Source organism: Pseudopodoces humilis, chromosome 2 (genome assembly GCF_049639895.1).
Source record: "Pseudopodoces humilis isolate 2021_Gansu_Grassland_sample_001 chromosome 2, ASM4963989v1, whole genome shotgun sequence".
NCBI lineage: Eukaryota > Metazoa > Chordata > Aves > Passeriformes > Paridae > Pseudopodoces > Pseudopodoces humilis.
In genome coordinates, this window is record NC_142201.1 from 29,179,023 (window position 1) to 29,202,515 (window position 23,493).

At 40.9% G+C, this 23,493-nt stretch overlaps 1 protein-coding gene across 2 annotated transcripts; it reads right to left on the minus strand.

The window, feature by feature from the left end:
- Positions 1-9,698: 9,698 nt before the first annotated feature.
- On the minus strand, positions 9,699-22,596 carry IL1R2 (interleukin 1 receptor type 2). 2 transcript variants are annotated; one of them, XM_014252484.2, is made up of 9 exons: positions 22,420-22,592; positions 20,740-20,867; positions 20,385-20,643; positions 18,077-18,251; positions 16,537-16,711; positions 15,483-15,548; positions 14,620-14,755; positions 12,184-12,329; positions 9,699-10,890 (listed from the first exon to the last, which is right to left on the minus strand). In XM_014252484.2, the coding sequence occupies exons 2-9, from the start codon at positions 20,816-20,818 to the stop codon at positions 10,763-10,765; spliced, it is 1,164 nt and encodes a 387-aa protein (XP_014107959.2). In that variant the 5' UTR covers positions 20,819-20,867; positions 22,420-22,592; the 3' UTR covers positions 9,699-10,762. The 2 variants fall into 2 exon arrangements, with proteins under 2 accessions (XP_014107959.2, XP_014107963.2); XM_014252488.2 differs by lacking the exon at positions 12,184-12,329 and having other exon boundaries at positions 22,420-22,596.
- Positions 22,597-23,493: the final 897 nt, after the last annotated feature.

Below are 23,493 nucleotides of genomic sequence, written 5' to 3' on the forward strand. Positions count from 1 at the left end.
TGCCAAAACCATCAGTCTCAGTGCAAACAAAGTTCTTAGTGTAAGCAAGGATCAAAGAATTTGCATAAGGTGCTCTCTAAAGAGTTTCAAGTACAAAATTGTACAATTGGAATTGTACAAGTGGATCAACAGCCATGGCTATAAATAAATAGGTCTCTGAATTCATAAAACACAAAATGCTAGCAGACAGAACTAGGCACAACTAGTTTATTTCTTCATGTGAAGGACTGTGAAAGGAGTCCTAAGAAAGGCTAACCCTTCTTCACCCTTTCCAAGTCCTCCCACTTCCAGAGAGGCAGAGCCACAATGTGATCCAGGAAATAGACAAAAATGGGCCAGGGAAATGGAGACAGGCAAGGCTGGGGAGCTGCATTCCCTGCTTGCTGGGATGAATCTGTCCCCTACAACAGCTGCTCATCAGAAGCCACAAACCATGACAGTCACTGGAGCAGACTCCCGCACCCTGTCCTTTCCTCTGGCTGCTTCAGGGAGGAGCAGCCTGGCACAATGCACCACTTTTCTGGGACAGAACTTCAGCTTTCTCACTCTAAAATAACACCTTAGAACTGGTCTTTCCCAGGGGGACCTATGGCTGTGTCAAAGCCCACGTTTTCAGGCCTCCCTTGGAGGGAGACGTATCTCTGTAGAAGTCAGCAGATAACTGGTACAGCTCTAACAGCACATCTTTCTCTAACAGGTGCTTCTGTACATGCATCAGCATCCATCTGTAGACTGGAAATTCTCAGGCCATATTGAATTGCCCTGGAGGGTTAGAAATGCTAGAAATTAGGAGGTAGAGTTATTGTTGTTGTCTTGGATCTATAGACCAAGGTGCAAGATATGCAGAATTTAGAAATGCTGCAAGATCAGGGAGACAATGTTCACATTTAAAGAAAAATACAATGTTTCAGTTTGTAGGTCTGATTGGCCTAGTTCAAGTAAGAATGGAGAAAGGCAGATGATCTCTGTCTTGAGAGGCACATGATAAAATGTATTTCAAAGCAAAACACAATCTCTCCACTTTGTATGTGCAGAGACATGCTGTATGTGCTGTGTGGAAGGATGCAAGTTAAGATGCAAAGTGCTTAACAGTTTCTGAAAAAAAAAAAAAACCCAAAAAAAAAAGCTCAAGAGCCCAATGGCCTTCAGCATTAGCTTATGTCTTTCCAGGAAAAGTGTAGGTTTGTTCCCAGACATGGAAGGAAAAGTACTTCTCTATAGGAACCAAGGAGCTAATTTCCAGTTTAAGCAGTCATCAGCTGGCAGAGGTTTGTGGAAAATCTTTTCTTCACAACTGGAGCCAGGAAAGCAGTACAGAGATACTGAGTAAGAACATATGGCACAATTTCACATTTTATCTTCTCATAGCCAAATTGCAAAAGACAGTGTGCCCAAAAACAGGAAGGAGAGATGCAAAGAATATCAGAGTGGAGGCTGAGACTGGATGCAGTCAGAAGTGGACCAAAGCAAGTGATTGAAGGGTCAGGTTCAGTGGAAGAAACAGCCATTCAAGAGGCAAACAGTAGAAATAATATCATAATCCCTGGTTTTGAATGGCAGTATTTTTCTGTCTATTCACAACAAACATGTCATATACTGCAGTACTATTCCTCTGACATCCTCCATCTCTCTGACTTTAAATACAAGATACTTTGTATTTTTTTTCCACCTTGGAGAGCAGAGAATACCCCAAACTATGGAAAATAATCAGGCCTGCACTATACAGGAGGTTGTTTATGGGAGGATTTCTTTCTTATTCATGGTAAAAGCTGGAAACTAGTAAGTGATGAAGCAGGATTTGGAGTAAAATAAGCATTATTTTTTTTAAGGATATGAACATTTCATTTGAGAATAAGATTTCATCCTCAGCTCTGCCACAAAGCTCCTGTTGAATGATAAGAAGTCACTTAAACCACACATGGGTGATTAGTCCATCCTTTGACAACCAGCTGGATGATTAAATTATTTTTTAAAAAGGTTGTAGCAAAGAATCTTTGAATTCACTGGTCAAACAAGACTAGCTGCATGTATTACTGAGCTATTAATGGATGGTAATGTCACTGGTGAACTCAAAGACATTGCAGATGAGCAATAGCTTAGAATACCTTTAGAAAGCTTACTTAAGGGGTTTTTCTTTCTTCTTCTGCAGTAGTATTGATCAGAGTCATCCTGTTGACAACAAACACACAAAAAAGTCTCATAAATTTCATCTAGGTTTCATGAAAATTAGGTGAACTGTTGGACACATTTTCTTTCCTTCCATCCTGCTTGTGTGTGTATACACTGTGAGGTATAGGAGCACAGAGCCCATAGAGCAAACATAACTTTGAAAAACAGCATTTGGGACCCTGCCTTTAAACTATGGAGAGCCACAGGTTCCAGGCAGTGGGTACAGGAGACACAAACTTTTGTGGTGTTCTGAAATGCTCTCTGGGGCTTGTGAGAGAGCAACAAATAGCTCAAGTTCTTTATAACTTTATTTTAAAGAACGTGTTAAGCTATTAAATAAGTTGCAAAAGTCTACAATACTTCAGAGTGATGCATATGTCCCTCAGACTAATGGCATGCCAAGTGAAAACATCCAAGCTCTTCTTCTTGGGTTTAGTCTAATTTTGGTATGTCCATGAATAAAAATGTAGGCAAAGTCAACAACTTTTGAAATCAAGATGTCAACAGGTAAGCAAACAAATCGCATTAAATAAATTGTGCTAACTTTAAAATTGCCCCTTTCTTCAAACAAAATATGCTCACATTAACTAGTTCTCCTAAAAGGACAAGCTCAGACAGAGTGAAAGAATTTGCAGCCATGTTAGTCACTAACAACCTACTGTGTGTCATTAGGAGTCTGGCATTTATTTTCATGATCTAAATTTAGCTGTCTTACATGAATCCGTAGTCATCACTCTTACAGTGTTTTAATGACATGAGAAATGCAGGAGATTGAAAATACGTTATTATCAGCATCTGCATTTAAAAATAATCCATTACAAATGCCTTGGCTCACATTATTTTTTTGTAACACACAAATACTTTTTGAACTCTGATCTCATACATTAGAACTTTACTCAGCTTACTTGGAAAGGCTGAATGACAGCATAAGACCACAGGCATCCATGACCTGGTGACACATTTCTATTGGTGTCAAAAAAAAAAATTATATGCCTAGTTTTAAGTTAGATATATAGCAAGGAGTCAAAGGGTCCCACCTCATGAGCTAATCTGAACTGGTCCAGCTGTAAGGAAAACATCCCAGGAACTAAACTCAAAGCAACTGCACCTAAACACTCACACAGGAGGCGTGAAGCATTCAGCTGGCTGGACATCACCTGGACTTTGCTGGCCAAAGAAAATAGCCTGAAACTGAATACAGTTCCATGAGGTAGAGATGTGCCACTGGTATAACTGAGACAGGGTCTGGAGAGCAGGCAGGGTGCCCTAAAGAAGAGAAGGAGCAGAAGGACTACTGCTCACAGGTGAGCTACAATGAGGCTCGTCTCTTTCCTCTCCCTCCCACCCCACCACCCTGAGCAGGTTCATTGTACAGTTGTTTCTCTTGCATCTACTTTGCTCAAATATATGCTACAAACATGATAAATGAAAGAGAGATGGAAAAAAAAAAGAAATTATGAAACTGAACCTAGAGACATCTAGGAACAGGATATTCTCTGAAAATTAACTTCTGCTCATGCTAACAAGCTGTGGCATGCTCAGACCTCTTCAAAGTATTGCATCATAATAATTTGTTTTCAAGAATAAAAACATTTAAGTCATGATTCACTTTTAAAAGTCATTGTAAAAGAAGGATTTAATTATTTTCTTAATCAAAAATAAACAGAATGAAATCAAATGCTAAATTTCACAAGCACTAAACTAAAAGACAAAGGTGGTGACTGGCATACACAGTCTCAGACTGCTTCTGCACAATTAGTGTGTCCCATACTGGGTAGACAATGAAAAACTTGAGTTACTGATTTGATAGAGATTAGGGGATTGCATTTGGGTAAATCAATATTCTGCTTTTATCATGAAGGTTTTAAAAAGCCATCGTGCAGGAACGAGAAAAAATACTGAAATGTAAACCCATAAACTATAAAACACATTTGACAAGCCTCCAGCAACCATGGTTTGGCAGCTGGTTTCATGTTCTAAGGTACTCTTCCAGGGATGGAAGCTGGATGCCACTGCCATGTATCATTACTGAACTCTTTGCTCCTTGGCTCCAGTGACCTGACATTCACAGCAGAAACATCACTCCTGCTGCTTGCTTGCAGTCTGTGAGATCTGCTGGCCTGAGCCAGGAAACTCCTGGGACCCTCACTGGGGTCCATCTTGGTTTCCAGTGCATGGCAAAAAGTGAATGCCACAGAAGCATCCATTAAATAGTAAAATAAAATAAGCAAACAGAAAGTGACATTTAAGAGAATGAGTGGAAAACAACAGAGTAGCATTTAAGGACTTCCTTCTTCTCGTCTTGCATAACAGAGGCACTTGGGCCATATGAAGAGCTAAATTATCTCTTACAGCACCTTCTTTTTAGAGACTGGATCACTCCATCATTAAAGCCAACTCTCATTAAGGGCTATTTTCCAGTGGCAACTGGCATATCCTGGAAGATTTTAAAGGACTAGAACTTGGGACATGTCTACAAAGACATATCCAGCTTAGTGTTTAATTCTTTTGATCTTCCAGCCCTTACATGCTAGTAAGGTCTGTAAATACGAGCAAGGCAGATTTAACTGAGGAAATAATAACACAATTATTAAACTCTTGGATGGCATTTTTTATCTTCAGCTGTCCAGCTTTTTCCAATGGAGGTAAAGAACACAAAGCCAGAGGATATGATTCAGCCTTGCAGGAAGACTTCCTGCTGTCACACACATCAAATCCTATTCATAGCTGTACCCATCTCTAATTTGAAACAATTTATTTTCCTACCATTACTCCTGCTGAGATGCTTTTTCAGGACCTCACTGCTGCAGGGATTAGAGGCATCTTAATTTTGGTTATGCATCTCTTATTCCAGTCTTATTATGCAGTCTCCTTCATTAGTGGAAATAATTACATGCCCTTACTTTTTTACTCTCCCTTTGGATGAACTTATGGGCAGTTATCATGGCCTTTCATTGCCTTTCCAGGCAGAAAATAAGCTCGTATTGCTTATTCTCACAAGTTCTCCATTTCCCTACACTCTTCCACCCATGTTTATGTTCTCCTATGCAATCCATATTTCCTAAATGGCACCACTCAATGTGGTAGTAGTAATAATCATCATCAACAAGACAGTAGTAATCATCATCATCTTATATGTTCTTTGCTATTAAAAAGCAATCAGTCATAGAGTTCTGCCACACTTAGGTGGAGATGTGAATCTCAGTTCTTTCTCTATCATGCTTCTTCCTGCATTTTAATGGCTTAGATTCATCTGAAAAACTACCTATCAACTGTGATCAAAGGCAGGGCACTTGTTCTTTCCTGTAGCTGACAGCTTTTCTCTACTCACAAGAAGGGAACCTGTAAGTAAGCTGGAGAGGGACTGTTTACAAGACCATGCAGTGATAGGACAAAGAAGAATGGCTTTAAACAGCAAGAGTGTAGGGTTAGATTATGTAGTAGGAAGAAATTTGTCACTGAGTGGGTTGTGAGACACTGTAACAGGTTGGACAAATAAGCTGTGGGTGCCCCCCTGAAAGTGTTCAAAGCCAGGTTGGATAGGGCTTTGAGTAATCTAGTGGAAAGTGTCCCTGCCTATGGCAGGGGGATTGGAGCTAGATAATCTTTAAGGTCCCTTCCAACCTAAACTATTCTATGATTTAATGATAAGAAGGAAGCCTGTGTCTCCAGCATTCACAGGCTAGCAGAGTGATGATGATGAGACCAAAGAAACCATCGTGTCTTGCCCACGCTCTCCTCTGGAGTGTTCTCAAACCAGCTGAAGGATCAGCCATGGTAAGGCCCAGTCAAAGCAAAAAGAGTGGTAGTAACATACTGAGGGTATGTGTAACCACACCCTTTAATTACTTTGTTCAGCCGTGTCTCCAACTCGAAAGCCACAAGTCACTTGAGAGTCTTTTTTGCAAGCAAACAAACAGTATCAACTACTTCCAGTCATAGCCTGGCCTCCTTAGCAATTCTGAAAAAGCACATTTGGGAGCCAAAGCAAGCAAACATTATGATTCATTTACCCCACAGCTTAGCAGATGGATAAATGAAACCTTTATAACCAAGGCAGAGCAGGACCTCCAAAGCTTGAAATGAATAGCACCATTCAAGCCTCATGACCAGAAACACTGGCAATGCCTCATTATCCACAAAGTAATCAAGATGTGCATTTCTATGAAATTTATGTACATATATATGAAGCTCCTGAGGCATGACTCAAAAGATGACAAACTAGTAAAAACAGTGAGGAAGAGAGGACCTTCGCTTCTTGTCAGGGCTGAGGTACTGAGCTTTTAAACATGTTAAAAAGTAGTTTGCTGTTTACACCTGAAGTCATTGTCAGGTTCTGGGATGATTTAGACTGGGCAAAAACTTAAAATTAGTAGAATGGACACACAAATATAAGAGCCAAACTACACCTTGCAGATAAGGATTCAAAAATGGATACATTTCCCAAACTCTAACAAGTGAGCTTGGTTCTACATGAGTTTTCAGAAGTTTCCTCATTATTATTATTATTCGTGCCTGGCTGAAGAATTTTAAGAATATACTCTTCTTGAAAACTGACTGGAGTTATATTTCAGCTGCTTTATTAAGCTCTCTATAATGTGCATTCTAGACCTATATATATAGACCTATAGAGACTAGTTTCCAGTGTAATGATCACACTAAAGCAGAATACATATATATATATATATATAAGTGGTTTTCTTATCAATGACATGAGTTTGTCCACTGGAAGCAAGCTAGTTTTATGTTATCTCCTTTCCTATATAACTGCTTTTTCCAGCTTTCTGCTGTAGCCCAGCAGAGCCAGGAAGGAGCAGGCAGACTCTGCCATGGGAGCTGAGCTGGCTGAGAGCTGTGGAAAGGGTGACAGGACCCAGTTCACCCGCAGTCTCTCAGCAGACTTCCTCTTGGTCCCAGCAGGGCTCTCTGTACTTCAGCCATGCACACAGGACAGCTCTTTCTTTTCTTCCTGTAATAGCTGTGGCACTTCCTGACCACACAATCTGTGAGGCACCAATGTTTTTCCAAGGCACCAGCTTGATATTTTCAGCCTCCCTCTTATGTTGGATTCCACAATATATACCTTTGGGCCTGCCTCCCAACCTCTCACAGTATTTTCATTTAGTGTGAGCCTGTGCTTGCTGTGCACAGAGCTGCCAGCATTAAAGTCATTTCCCAAAAAAGCCCAGCAGCTTCGACTACAGGACAAGGTGTCTCTGGGCTTTAGACTGTTTCTTTTTATAACCTCTCTGGTAACCTGAAATCCAGTGATCCACAACCAGTCATTCCTGTATCCATGAATCCATGCAGAATGGATTCATCTCGCTTTGTCTTAAGCTGGTGGGAACAGACAGGCACCTCTGAGAGGCAATTCATCCCCACTTATTTTAGGCACCAGAGACAAGTCTTTCTCCACTGAGAGGAAACATCAGTGGCTATCTTGGATTACCTGTATTCCTTTAGGCTGTGTGAAAGCTGGATGAGAAGAACCCCACCCTAGGCTATCTTTAGCAGCTGCAAGGTTATGAGTGGACTGGGAGTTCTCAGCTCCAAAACATAAGAACTATTTTTTACTCTGTTTTGCCCTGCTCAACCTGTTGCTTTACAGACCTGAGGCAGACTAATCATAAACACTTTAATTAGGTGTTCATATCTAAAACACTATTCCTAGCAATGATATTTCAACAAGGATGTCCTCATCCTGCTGCATGCACGCCTTCCCACACCAGGTACTAAAATAAAAAATTGTAACTTTCTTGTCTTGATCAGCCAAGATCAATTCTATGTGCAGGTCAGCCCTTGTTTTCACTTGCTCCCACATTTATTTATGGATTTTGTTTGGGAACCAGCAGATCAAATTATTTGGTGCCCTTCACATTTAGGTTCAGTTTGGCTGCTCAAACATTAGTTATGCTGCCCATTTAGATGGATAAATGACATCAAGATCACATACACTGAAGACTAGGAAACAGTTGATAACTCAATTAGTGTTTTCTGATAACAACTTCTGCATGAGAAGCCTCTGTCCTGGATGTTAACTGGTGCCAAGAGCATGGGACATAGTCTTTTCCCCTCTATAGGTGTGCCTCTGAAGTTGTTGCAGATAGAGTAGCTCTCTGGAAAAAGCTATAAACCCACATGGAATGAGGTGACCTTGTCCTCATTACATCCATAATTTTTCTGAAAATAAATATTGTAGTGCAGAGCTCTGAATCCTTGATGTGATGTTCCCTAATACTGTACTTGTTTTTAGGTCTGGGAAAGAGCTGCCATCCTCAAAGAGACATTTCATATCTGACATCCTTCTTCCCACTCAACTAACACACCAACATTTTGGTTTGGATTTTATTTGTTTTCCATTTTTTCACACAACATTTTCAAAACCTAGATAAACCATATTGCCCTTGTGTATAATGATACAAATCAGTATAAAGCTTTTACATTATGCAGGTCACTTGTTCAAATGTATCTGTAAAATATTTACACTGTGTAGTTCACCTGAAGATATCTACTTATGAAAAGCCTTCAGAATATTATTATACTAGTATCAGAGAAGCAAACATCACTACATAAAAGATAAGCCTCTGTTTCTTTACTTTCCTTTTTTATTCAAAATGCCACTGAGTATGTAACAGCAATTTTCTAAATACCTAATTTTTATCTGACATTCATATTTTTTTCTCCTTCTCTTGTTTTGGAGAAGGATATGAGGTATTTAACTTTCTTATGGCACCAGTACTGTGTATACCAAAAGTTCTGCTTCTTTTCCAATACTTAGTGAAATCCAACCCTGCACTTACAGCCAGGTATGTGATCATCCTAGTCTTGGAGGACACAGATGGAAAGGAAGAGCAAATCACGTTTTTAAACATTACACTTACTGACAATCTTAATTTGTTCTCTAGGTAGAGACTAGCAATTGCTTGAAAAAAATGAGCATTCCTGATGCTTCTAAAACATTTTCAGTGTTCCCTCCAACACTGGTCAGTTCATCTATAGCTTTCTCCCTTCAAAGAACAGATATCCGAGTGATCTGACTGTTCTCCACACTTGCATCCACCTTTTTCCCATCTGCCCATAAAATACTTGTAGTCCTTATTATCTTTAATATTCTACACATGGAAACAGTGAGTCCTGTGGTGTTTTCTGGATGCCCTTGACCTAAACTGCGTCAGAACTCTAATCTCTGTGACTGTATCTTCACAACTAACATTTAGGGTATTTAAAGGGAGGATTTGGTTTAAATCTCATTACATATGAATGTTCTCACTAATAGAGTGAAGATTTCTTAACTCAAGCCACATCCTACTCTTTAGAATCCTTCCAGACATTTATTGGGCCAAACTCAGAGACAACTAGAAGTGGTGGTGAAAAGAAATAAGGTCATGGCCTCTCCCAGATGGATGTGGTCCATTCACTCTCTAGTGTGTTACAATTTGGTTTTTTGGAGCCAAATGTTTTCCAGAATACACATATTTCATGTAACAATTTCTCAGCTGTCATAAGTAGTATCTCTTTGAAGAGAAAGAGAGGAAGTAACCAAATCATTTTATTCATTCTGACCCTCAAAGTACAACATAGTCACTGATTATTTATTGCTCCCTTATGATTCAAGACTAGAATACAGATAGGTTAACCTAAAAAGCAGTGTTTTGCATCCTGTATAATCAATTTGCATACTGCAATTTAAAGGACACAACCAGAAGCTACACCAGACTGGTCACAAAAGGGCTGGAGGCACAAAAGCATGAGACTGTTCATTATTACTGGCAATCTGTCCAATCACTTCCAGGAATAAACTTTTTATTAGCCAAATTACTCTCAAAACCCTTAAACATCCCTCCAATTCTTTCCTTGGCAAAGATGACATGTTACAGCTGCCTATGAATCTCTAGCTACAACATATTGGTAGATAAAACAGAACTGAATTCTTCTATGTACAGTTATCTGTTATACAGATGGATTTATCTCTGGGGGAGAGATATTCTGAGACAGTCTGTTTAAGCAAAGTGTAATCCAAATGGTGAACAAAATTATTTTTTTCTGTGGAGAAGTTCATAGATATACAGTTGCCATGACAACTTCATTTGGCTCTGGAAAAGGGAAAACAAATGGCTCTTTTTAGATTGAAGTAAAATAAATTTAGTCTGTTTGTATGGAAAACCTTTTTCACTCTAGTGTCAAATAGTCCTTCTGTAGCAAGCCTCCTTAGCTTCCCTTTTTAGATTTTAGGAGGTTTCTTTTCCTTTTTTTAAAAAACCAGTACATCTATTGGAATTAGAAAGGATGAGAGCACCTCCCTTTTCCTACTCTTCCCATATCCAGAGCACAGTTTTGTGTTCCAAAATTCTCCAGATTGCACCCTAGCTGCAAAACAATAGACACAGATTTCCTGCATCTAAGCAGCATATAAATGCAAACTTATATTCTTAACTTCGTCAGATCATAGAAGACTGGGAAAAGTGGGAAAGAGCTGTTATTATCAGTCTGTTGGGAATGCAGGATATCAGGTCTGAAACGCTCTCTCTGTCTGATGTGAAAGATAGCCAGGGCGATTTTTTGTTCTGTTGGCAGCTGGAAAACCAAGTGGATTTTAAACCTTTGGTGTTGTATATTCTTTATCAGCTCTCTGCTTCCAGCACTTGTGCATGCATATCCCTCCCACGATCACACAGGCCAGTGCAACAGGAATCATTGCAATGTACCAGGACAGACCAACAGCTGGAAAAGTAAACAAATTAAATATTAGAAAAACAGAAAAAAAACCCAGCAAACTCCCAGGAACATAGTTCTCTAATCTCAAGTGGGAAGAGGAGAAATGACAATAAAAAGGATGTCTGCAAGATAACCTTCCATCAGGGCTTATCACCTTTGAAAGGAAGAGATCTATTGATTGAGCACTCTGGGAAATGTGTTCATCAAGACAGGAGGAAGGATTGGAAAACAACAGAGAGTGAGAATTTAAAGTTCAATCTTTTGCATCCACCGAACTTTCTGAACCCCTGATCAGATCAGCTGTGTGCTTTCTGCCTTGGTTTGTTAAAAGCAGAGACATTACAAGCAGGAAATCCAAGCACTGTGTGGAGCAGGAATACTTAACAGTTAGTCCATCCTCAAGTTGTGTGAATATTTTTTTCCTGCAGAGCAGCTTATAAATTAGTCATGATCAACCCAAAACTCAGAACTTCTTCCCAAATCCGGCTAATTTCCAACACCAGTGTCTGTCCAGACCATTCTGGATTATTCCAATATGTATTGCCTCCTCTGTAGTTATTCCTATGTGGCTCATGGAAGACGAGGGCAGCACATGATCCAGCAAAAAAAAGTACAAATCCCTCATCATAGGGTCCTGGAGTGAGTCATAACTGATAGTGAAGTCTGAATATGTTCATGTGCCTTTCTAAGACAGTGTGAGCAAGCTTTAGTGATTCACCAACGTCATGCAAAGAAACAATTAGCATTGCTTCACATTGTTTATACAGCTGGCTCTTGGCCAATGGTTTATCACACTGCAACATTAATTGCGCTGAGTTTGGGTCTTCTCTTCCCATCACTAGGAGCCAAAATAATAACGCCCATCATAATTTACACTTCTTGTTATTTTTGCAGTTGTCTGTGCATGAAGAAAAGGAATAGTAATAATTTATTATGTTATTGTCTTTTTTTTCCCCTACTTGTTGAGGAACTGGAAGAAATTTGCTGCAAAGAAAGTTTGCCAGTAGTCTCACTGGAAAATTATTTCACGAAGTGTATCTAAATTGGAGTGTTATCAAACAAACAGATATATCAGCACAGACAGACCCTTATCCCTGCATAAAATGTCAGTAAATGACCTACAGAAGGTGCATTTTGTAAACAGGCTGTATCAAAGACTACAGGTGAAAAAGGCCACCAGATTTTCCCCAGGCAGTAACTCATCTCAACACTAGCTCTTACAGTATAAACAGGTCAAGAGATAATTTAGCATTAGAATAATAATAAAAATTATCCAAAATTAGCAGTAAAAATAACTACCTTCCTGCTTGACCCTTGTTGGCAGTACTTGGTATCCATATGTGTTCTGGGCCAGACAAGTAAAGTCTGTGTAAAAGTCCACTTCTTCAACAGAGTCAAAAATCAGTGGTACTTCAATAAAGTTTTCACCATTTTCTACTATTTCTCTATAAGAATAAGAAAGATTTAATGTTAAATATTTTAATAAGATGTTTTTTCTCTATTTGATACATCCATTCTAACAGCACATTGCAAGAAAATGCACTGGATATTGGTTCATTTCTGAACCAGCCCCTCAGCACTCAAGGATGCCTGTTGTCTTCAGCCCAGTTGTGCTAACTTCTTGATTCTCAGTGGGCAGTACCCATCCTGAACTTTTGGAGTCTAGAGGGAAAACAATACCTGCATTTGTCTTGCAAAAATAAAGACAAGGGAGGGGAAAAAGGCAAGTGGAATTCCGTGTATCTTTGATCTCACCTCACAACACTGTGCAAGGACCTAATTCCTTCTCTCTGACCACCTGAGCTTAATTCTTATGATCAGCTGAAAGAGGACATATGGAGATCATAACCCTGCAAAGGTTCTCTGAGAAAGCTGAACCACCATTCCTGTCAATCACATGCTCAAAGCCAATAGCTCAATACCAAGATCAAGAAACTGTCCAAGAAGTTTCCAGGTAATTTCAACATGATTATTTTAGGAGGCCCACTATTTGAAAGTGTTTTTTAGCTGGAGGCAAACATTTTCCCTTAATATCTTTTAGTCATTTCCAGAGCAGTTACCAATAAGCCTTTGTTGCATGTCAGCAATGGGATTCCCTAGGCGCTCCTCCCAGGAGCTCTTTGCCAAAGATTTCTACAGGGAATTTGTCTTCCAGAGGCATTTGAGCTGTTTGTCATGCTGCCATAATGAGAGCTTCCAGCAGAGCTGGGGTGTATCAGACATTGTAGGTCCTGCAGGAACCTCAGCTGTCACTGTCACTGTCCTTGTGCAATTGCATGATAGCATATAACAACAGTAATGATAACAGAAATATTTTTTAAAGTCCAAGTAAGAAAGTGCTACTCTATTCTAAAGCCAGTAGAGACTATAGCTGCAGCACATTTTTATGGTTCCTGGCCACAGGTTCAATTCATTTTCACTTGTAAACAAGACTATAAATTAATTTTCCCAGTCATGCTGTGGGGAATGGGAAAACACCTAAAGGCTTGGGCATACAGCTGAGTTCCTGTGTTACATCTGGCTGCAGCATGGCCAGGCTGTTATCCGGCACTGGTGGCCACAAATTGCCGAACCCATCTCACATCCATAATGGTTAAACATACTTGTCCCTCAAAACACGGATGCCACCTCCCCAAACTCTGTTGGAAACGGCCCCTAGCCCATGCTAAACCTTAATCCATAGCCAGAAACCTTTTGGGAAGGTGCTAGCTGGTGTGTGACCAGTTTAGCATATAACAGCTGAAGCAGTGGCATCCTGGAGCCAAGGAACCTTCTGGGCTCTATCCACCAGTACAGGCAAAGCCACCAGGCAAGGATAATGATCTTTTTGGACATTCTGAGCTTCATGAAACAAGAAACAAAACAAGCTGCCTTAGTCCTTAATTAAGAGATTTCAGTCAGAAATTTTAGCTCACATTTACAAAAACACTAGAGGTGTTCCTGGATGTAGTGAGTTACTCAAGTAACACACTACAGGTACAAAAAGCAAGTATCTTTCCCTTTCCTAGTGGGAAAAGCCTTGAGGTGTACAGCTATGAGGCAGCTGGGAAAACCTTGAGGTGTGCAGCTATGAGGCAGCTGAAAGAAGGCTCCTCCAGACTGGGAGACACAATGAATCAGGGCAAGAGGATGTGGAACATCCTGTTTCTCCCTCCACCAGCATTCCCTTCAGTGCTACTCTAGCATCTGTTCTAGCACTCAGCGGGTGTCTGTGTGAGTCAGTTTCATTCACTAATGCAGAAAAGAACAAGTTTAGGGGGAAACACAATGTCATTTAGAAAACAAAAACCATCAAACCACTAGATAATTTTCTGTTGTCTTAGAGTATTCAGAGAACCCCATGAATATCAGGGAGAGAATGTTGCCACTTTGTTTGCATGGGGCAAGAAGTGAGATAAGAGAAGCGCTGGGAAGGATCAAGTCTCCCTGCTTTCTGCTGCAGTCAGCCCTTACAACAGCTCACTTGCTCATAAAAATGTGCTTAAAAGTTTGTATCAAAGTTGGCTCATTTGAAAACTATCATGTAACAAAAAAACTGAGATAAAAATTTATTTCACTGACTGGGTTGGGCTTGGGTTTTTTTGCTTGCCTCCTCTTTTTTTACCTTGGTTCTCACTCTCACTTTAGATCTCTCCATTTCCCATTTCATTACTTGGCATTCAGCTGCACCAAGAGTGCCTGTAGCACTCTAGGTTAGAACAATAAGCACAAGGAAGCACTTTCAGCCAGACTTACTGTCGTTCCCCCTCCGTAACTCTGCTTTGTTTATAAACCACGTCAATGCTGGTGTCATTTGCCAGCCATTCCACATCAGTTTGAAAATGGCTGCTCAGCCCAACAAACACTTTGCATGGGAGAGTCATCTTGGAGCCTGTCAAAAAAATAAAGATTGAAAAACAATTTGGATACCTATGAAGAACTACTCTTTCTTTTGGTGAAAACCAACAACTCCAATGGGAGATCTCACACACGTCAAGAACCACTACTTTCAAAACTGAAGTTAATCTCCAGATTGTTTTTTATCCCCTACTCCTTAGCAGCAAGACCCTTCAGTGTGGCTAGTCCTTCCTGCTGCTAACCAAACAATTTGCCTATTGCAACACTTAGCAACTCTTGCACTAAACACATTCCCTAGAGGCAAGGCTGTGGTGGCCCTGTGGCCTTGCCCTTTCTGACCCAGTGCTGCCCATAGGGCACCGTGTGGTTAACCCCTCTGGAGCAACTGCATTAAACCAGCAGCACAGCTTCACTCAGAGGTGCTGTGGGTGAGGACATTCAGCTGAAGGTGGGACCAGGGATAAAGTGATTTTGCAAAATTTCTGAAACTTTTTTATCGTTAAAATTAATGTAACTCAGGAATACAGAGACTCCAGACTGATTTGTATCTATATTATATGGAAGTATATCTATATACCCAGGAGACAGCATCTGGTTGTAGACATTAAAAAGCAAAGAACAGTTCAGCACCAACCCCCAAGTAATATAATTGAGATCAAAAACCTACAACAATTTATGCCAACAAATTACACCTTTTTTTCTATTTTGGTTTTTTTTTTTTTTTCTGATTAAACGTTTCCAAATACAATGTCAGGGCTTACCAAGAGCAGCTGATGTTGTCTTTTGGGCTGGATACACAATTATCGGGGTAATTCTCTTCTCTTGTTCTTGGCAAAAAAAGAGAACAGAGTCAGTGCTAAGACAAGAGAAAATGTGGGCAGGGCCCCAGCACCAGAAACATGCCACTTCACCCAACAGCTGTCGTGTCCCGGGGAAGGGTTTGATTGCTAGGCCCGATGGCAAGCAGGGGTTCGCCGTTCCGAGCCGGAGCCCCTCGCTGTGGGGACGGGCAGGATCCCGCTCCCCGCCCGGCCCTCAGGGACGGCGTGAGGCGTGTGCGGCACGAGCGCCCCCTGCCGGCCGCTGTGCGCAGCAGCGCCCCGGGCCCCGCGCCGCTCGCGCCGCTCCGCCACACAGCGGTCCCCGCCAAGGGCCTCATCTCCGAGCTGCCCTGAAGCCCTGAGCAGTGGCACAGCCCCTCCTGCCCCCAAGACATCAACTATTCCGTTTAACAAACACGGGTGCTCGCAGGAGAGACCCCTGCCAGGCCAGGGGTGCTGTGGGAGACCCATCAGGGGCAGGACAAGCATTCCCTTGGCATAGCTGAAAGGCTGAGCGTGAGCTTCTCTCAAGATTGTCATTAGCAATTAAGAGGTTTTCTTATGTGCTATAATGTTTTAATATGTCCATCATTGAATCATAGAACCACAGAATAGTTTAGGTTGGAAGGAGCCTTAAAGGCTCCTAAAACCTTTCCTAAAAGGTTCCTAGGACCACTAGTTCCAACCCTCCTGCCGTGGGCAGGGACACTTTCCACTAGACTAGGTTGCCCAAATCCCCATCCAACCTAGCCCTGAACACTTCCAGGAAGGTGGGGTTGGCATCCACAACTTCTCTGGGCAACCTGTGCCAGTGCCCCACTACCCTCACAGTAAAAAACTTCCTCACAACAGCTAATCTCAACCTGCCCTCTTTCAGTTTGAAATTAGATCACACTAAAGCCTTCTCTTTCTCAAGCTGAATAAACCCAGTTCTCTCAGCCTTTCCTTGTATGAGAGGTTCTCCATCCCCCTCATCATCCGATACTATATTTACCAACAGTCTCCAGTTGAATTGTCCTGGTGATTTCATACTCCACACCTTCAAATGGAAATGACACCTTGCAGGTGTAATACCCCGCATCTGTCGGTAGCACAGATGCCATGATCAGAGACTCTGAACCTTTCAGAATGATGAATCTTTCATTGTCATCTTCCAAAGGCAGAGCATCCTGGAGAAAGGACAGAAACTGGTGTTATGACTCAGATAGCTATGATTACACCCTGTGTAACTCTCAGACAAATTATCTCTGTCTCTCTGTTGTTAGACATTTACTTATCACTGGGAAATCCGAGCAGTTCTGCTTTCCCACCAAAGCACAAGTTCTTTTAATGTGTATCCATCTCTAAAATGCCTTGTGGCACTATACGAAGTGTGAAGAATTGCTATATTAATCTATGTGTGTGCATAGCTCTTCCATAAAGTGTGTATTTTAAGATAGAAAACATATCATAGGCTCTTCCTTGCGTCATCTTAAGAGCAATCACTTAAGATTTTAGTACCCATGGAGGTTTTCACAATGTTATCACTTTCCCTACATGACCTCAAAAGTGTAATATTCTAAGGCATTCTTTGAAGACAAATGCTTGTAATCGCTCAGGATTACACATAACTGTTACTTACCCTATAAATTATTAGAAATTCCTGCTTTGTATCGCTAAGGCTCTGTTCATACATGGGCTGGAAACCTGCTAGGAGAAATTATGTTCCTTCCTCATGAAGGCAGGGTAGCTCCTTCATACATTTGTAACAAGAGCCATATTGAGGGGGCAGCCTATTGCTTAGATAAAGTGGGTTATGTTCCCTCTTCTGAAGGGAGTCCTGAGTAGCAACATTTTGCTGGTATGGTACAGATCATAACTGAGGCACTGCAAGCCAGCCTGTGTATTGCATCCTATGGTAAGGCTACAGCTGCACAAGGCAGTGCATAGTGGGAGTGTAAATAAAAGCTAAAGCAAATTATTATGGAAATGGGAGAAGAATCCCCTGTTCTCCAGTATGAAATTTAACAGCCAGGGACATTGTTTTTGATCTTAGAGGCAAAACCAGGCTTGCCTACTTGAAAAGCAGCAAACTGGCCAGTTAGACAAGAGAACACTCCAAGTATTATCTAATTCATCTAGTATTACCAAATGGTGTATTCCAGTTGGTTAATGAAAGATACCCCACCTGAACATGGAGGCAGTATCCCTGGGAGGTTCTACTTTATGGGATTCACTAGAGGGGCCATAAAAAGAAGCACAGTGCCAAAGAAGAGGACCTGATATCAGGTGGCAAACCCTGGAGTTGGGTAAGTAATCTAGCCTTATAAACAGTTGCACTGCTGGTGAGAGCACAAAACATGTGGAACACTTCAGCCTGTGCTGACTGTGCCCCAGAGAACTTTTCCTAAAATGTATACATCTGCCCCAAAGTTCCCAGTGTATTACACTATGCTAGTGATTTAAACAACATGATGTTCAGGAGAAACATAAAGTGGAGATTTATGTGCCAAGTTGAGATGAGGCTGTGCACAAAAAGGAAGTAAATGTTCTACCTTGTACCACTTGAGCTCCAGGCTTGTCCTGTTTGGTGTAAAATCCCACAGGTCGGGACAAACAATCCTTCCAGAGGTGAAAGTGAAGAGGACCTGGCGATAGGCAATCTCCCGAGCAGCTGTTTTCTCCACAACTGTGAGGTGGATGGAGACCTCGGCACAGTAGGAGGAGTTCCTGCAGACAGAGCAGGGAGAGGTGAGCCACCGAGAGTGACGAGGGGAACTCAAATGACACTCTTGGTTTCCTCTTGGCTCCATTTCCCTCCTTAACAGAGGCCAAGACTGAGATCATACCAAGAGGGATGCTGTAAAATCACTGGTAGTGTTCTTTTGGCACAATCTAAACTTGTTGCTGACACATGTCTGCCTCAGACCTTCAGTCTTTTCTTTTCTTTTTAGTACAACAAGTTTCCTGTGCACATTTAGGCTGCAGCACAATTTTAACTTTGTAAGGAGGAGGAACATGTTAACCTGAAGTAGCAGGTGTGTCATGAACCCTGCCCCATTTCCTTGGAAATTGTTTTGAAAACCTTAATGATTAAATAACAAGCTTAAAGCATGTATTACAATACATCTGCAGTTACTGTTGCACAACCATAAACATTTCTGCTAGTACATATAATTTTGTATAGCAAAGAAGAAATTCTGCCCTTGAAAGGTTCACAATATTCAACTTTTCTTTCTGGCACCAAGTGACAATCACTTCCAGTCTCAAAGAAGACTGCACTAGAGGAGGTAGATGATCAAATTCCATCCTTTACAACTCTGGAAGCCTGCTTCTGAAATGCCTCAGGGCAGTGCATGTTCCTTTAAGGGGCCAGCAAAGCCAGGGGGGCCGGGCTGCCACCTCCAGGAGAGCAGCTGTAGACTGCAAGCATACAGACTGACACTATTGCCAGGACACACTGGCCATCTGTCACGTACAGGCCAGATGCCCAGACCCAAAATACTTGCTCCGCAGAACACAGAAGCAGAGATCTGTGATAGTTTGCTGCTACCTTCATTTCACAGAGTTGATAAAAAGATCTGCTGAATTCCCTGTGAGATAATTTGCAAGGGAAATGTAATTTGCTTGCACTTTATTAGTCCTACTATAATGTTAACAATGAAGTTACCTACTTGGCTCTTGCATGTCTTTTTCAAACAAATTTCACAGCATTTTACTAGCTCTCAGCAACACTGCTGTAGAGTTATATATTGACAAAGTGAGGCATAATAGTCCAAAAGGGATTAAAGAGCACTCTTAAACATCTCAGGCAACTACTCTGCTCTAGAACAGTATTTGCAACATTTTGCCATTTGGGCTTCACTGTCAGTATCTTATCTTCTGCTCCACAACTGAAATTGCTGCTGAGATGTGGGGAAAGACCAATTCAACATGCTGAGCATGATTTTTCAACTTGCCCATCTCTTCTACTGCTGACACGTATCTCTATCAAGGTGTGCCTTGCAAGCAAGGAGACCATGATTTCCACAAGCAGCTCCAGGGATGTAGAGATATGTTCTCTAGTATAAACCCCAGAGCAAAGTGCCAGAGGTACACTGAGAGGCAGGCTGTCTGCAGGACATAGCAGGGGACAGGGACCTGGATCATCTTCAGAAGTTCAGGCTCTAAGGGTGATGGGATTTTTTGCCTTCCTCAGTCGTCAACAAATTCAGACCCTGGCACCTCTTTTGACATGGTACAGTGCGCTGTCAGATTGAAAACACTCAGAAAAAAAAAAATACCAATAGAGCTGAAAAGAGCCATGGCTAAAGTCTCAACTCACTGCAACACCACAAGTCTGATACCACACACTGGGTCTCATGAAAGGTCTTCCAACAATACCAAGCCAATCAAATTCTTGTTTAAAATGTGACTTGAAAGAAAAGTGAAAACCAAGGATATGGAAGAGGGAAGGGGAAAGCCACTGCAGAGCCACAATGTCTTATACAGGCTTCATACGGCAATCTGAGATGCAACAAGGTTATTTGTGCTCAGCAAACCCCGCTTCCTGCAGCATGCCCCACTTGCCATAGCACTGACTGGCTCAGAGGTAGCTAGAAAAAACTCTCTATATTCTCCAATGTGATTGTAGCCAAAGTGGCAATGCTGTTCCACAGTTTATCCAAATTTCAGTACTGGTACTTATAGGAGACACACAACATTCTCTAAGGGTCCTGACTTCCCACATTTTTTCTCTCTAATAAAGTCAGCAAGGAAATTATATCCAGAAATGCTTTGAATATAACCAGTGTTTAAAATCAAGGTAACGCATTCAGACATAGTCATTTTGTTAGTGAACTAGATTTTCTTTTAAATACCCACCTTTTTGTGCAGATATATACTCCTGAGTCTTCTAGCATCACTGGTAAAAACCAGAGTGCATTTCCTTTTGCCCAGATTCTTGTATCTTCGTCTCTTCCTGATATCATGGTGTTTGAACCATTTTTATACCATGTGATATTAGGGATCAAGGCAGAGAAATCCAAATGTTTGTATCTGGGGGAAGGGCATTTCAGAACCACAGGTTCTTCATGTAGTTCATAGTAGTGTTTGAAAAACACGGTGTGATCTGGGCAGTTTTCTATATAAATCAGAGATATTTTTATATTACTGTCAGACAGGAACATTAAAAAAAATGGTGGGGGAAACAGAAGAAAAAAGACAAATATACACTTACCTGTGTTTTTTACTTGCTGGAGTCTGAAAGAAGAGGCACCCACTGTACACATCACCAGGACAAGGAAGAGCCCATGCATTGTTTTCCACAGGAAATCAGGAGAAGGTTGAAGGAAAGTGTTTTGAAATCTACAAGGAAGTTTATTACAAGACAGATTATATAACCAAAATACTCAATATTATCCTAAGAATTAACTGCTATTTTTCTCACTCCAGACTTGGGGAGCTTTGGTCCATCCTCAGTGAGCAGAAAGGTGTCTCCATCCCTAGTTTATGGGGGCTGAACTGTGGAACCAGAACATCTGGCTTGGCACAAACATATCACTTCTGGCCCTTCCCTTTCACTCCAGAAGATGAAAACAGCACACCACAAGATGCTGCTGTCCCCACAGCTTTTCAGAGCAATAGCTATGTGTGGAAAAATTTAGCTCTGCTTATTTTGCAATAAGATATGACTGAGGCTGGGGTCAGCTGCTTTGAATGAGCTGTAGTGTTGTAGCTTGGGTGAACACAGGAGCAAAGTAGGCCAGCTAGTGTGAATCAGGCTGCAGGAAAACTTCCTGCTGCAAGCAGAGCCAAGCTTTCTTGACTCCAACAAATGTTTCTGTTAGGACAAAAAAAACATTGATTCCCATGGCATGTATACCCATCTTTCTGGTGGTGCACAAGTTTTCAGCATGAACACTATTACTATCTGTTCTTAAAAAAAAAAAATAAAAAAAAAATTAAGGAAAACCCTGAACAACCTGTCCTGAAAATCAGATAGACTTCTAAGGGAAAACAAAATTCTCCTCTGCCAGTCATTCATCAAGCATCATCTGTATAGGACTGGCATGAGCATGGCAGTGTCTGTGTACATCACTGAATACTTCTGCTCTGCCAGGAGGCCTCAGCTCCTGCTACTCAGTTGATTCATTATGCTTCACATTGGTGTGCCATGGGCAAAAATATATAAAACATGCTGGATAGAGGCATTAGTTTATGCTCTATGTAAGGAATTTATAAGAAATACAGTACACATATCCACATTTTACATTACATTATTTCCATTTTATATACAGAAATGGAAATTGCATGCATTTAACCTTACCTTAAAACTATGATGAATATTAAATGACTGTACAACTATTTCAGATCAAAAGCAGAAATAAATATTTCTACCAATTTAACAAAGCCATATTCATATTCTTTGGGTATATTTTTGTATCCTGTCATGCTCATACTTCCATCATGGTTTTAATCCAAATTTCATCCTGCTCTAGTAGCTATACTTACCTGACATCTGATAGTAGTTTGACTACAATAAACTATTTCCAGCTTATTATCATCTCTACAACACCACAAAACCAACCTCTTGCTCAATAATACTGTTTCATAACCATGGGTCATCTCCCCTACTCTTCTGTCTGCATGTGTTTACAGGGAATTGGTAGCTCTAGCCTGTCTCAGCTACACCTGAATCAGATGCTAGAGGCATTAACAAGCCCCGTGGTTCACATTGATACCCTTTAACAGGTGGGTTTCTCTCTCTTCAGATCCTTTGCCTGACAAAAATACTTGGTTTTTCTGTTCATAGCTTTCTGGTCCCTTTGGTTTAGTAACTAACAATCTCCATAAGCTCTACACCATTTGGGGGTTTAGGGAAGGTTTTCATTCCCAAATTTCAATCAGATTCACTTACCAATGTTTCTGTTGTCTTTCAGCCAAAAGTGTCTCACAAAAAGAAGCCATCAGACTGAAAATTCCTAGTGAGGACCTTATATAAGGTTGAGGTCAACACACAGCGGAAATTTGTCTCTCATTGCCCAATCAGATTTGTGTCAAAACCAAATAACGTTTTAGACCCAACTTTCTTTCCTTACGTAGAGTGAGGATGAGAGAAACAGAGGCACGGACACAGAGAAAATATGTTTGGATTTCCCAAAAAAAGGGGAAATGACTGCTAAATATATGACTAATTTTCCCCTTTTCTGACGAATGGTAGCTTGCATACACTCATGTCTTCACATGACTATTTCACACGCTACCTCAAGAAGAAAATTTTCATGGGTAACAAAAGGTGCACTGCAGCATAGTCAGCAGCTAAATAATTGCAATATTCACATTTTGTGGTTTATCAAGCTCTTCATGGACAGCATAAATCTTCTGTGATTTCCCAGATCCCTGGTGAATCACAAATGTGCTGATTCCCCTTTCCTCTGATAACATCCATTTTAGTGTGACAGCCTGCATTAAAGCTCTCTTGTAATGGGGTATAAAGAAGTAACAGCTAGAAGCAAATTATGGTTTCCAGGCTTATGAGGAGGAGTAAGAAAAGGATTATGAATTGTGGCAGTTTCAGCCTTTTAAAAGAGGGCAATCAAGTGAGGGACTGCAGTTCCCAGATAGACTAATATCCTCAGATACATCTAACAAGGACCAACACTTTTCAACAGCTTTCTTCAGAAGAGTTTCGTCCTGGCTGTCTTTTTATCCAGAAAATATCTTGATCACATGCAGCAGTATGAATACCTCAAGTTTCAATTGTTTATCTGGAGGTACAAAAGTCTAGTTTAGAGTAACTCAGGAAGAAATGAAAGATAGAACAAGAATTTTATTTTTCCTTAGTAGATGCCTGCTGAGAAGGCTGCTTCATTTTGTGGTTAGCTATCACTGAGTATTTATAAACAGAAATGTGCAAGTCTAGCAGCTATATATATAGAGAGAGAAACTCTCTTAGGGAAGCTGGTGTCATTCTGTGGTTTCACTCTGCTGA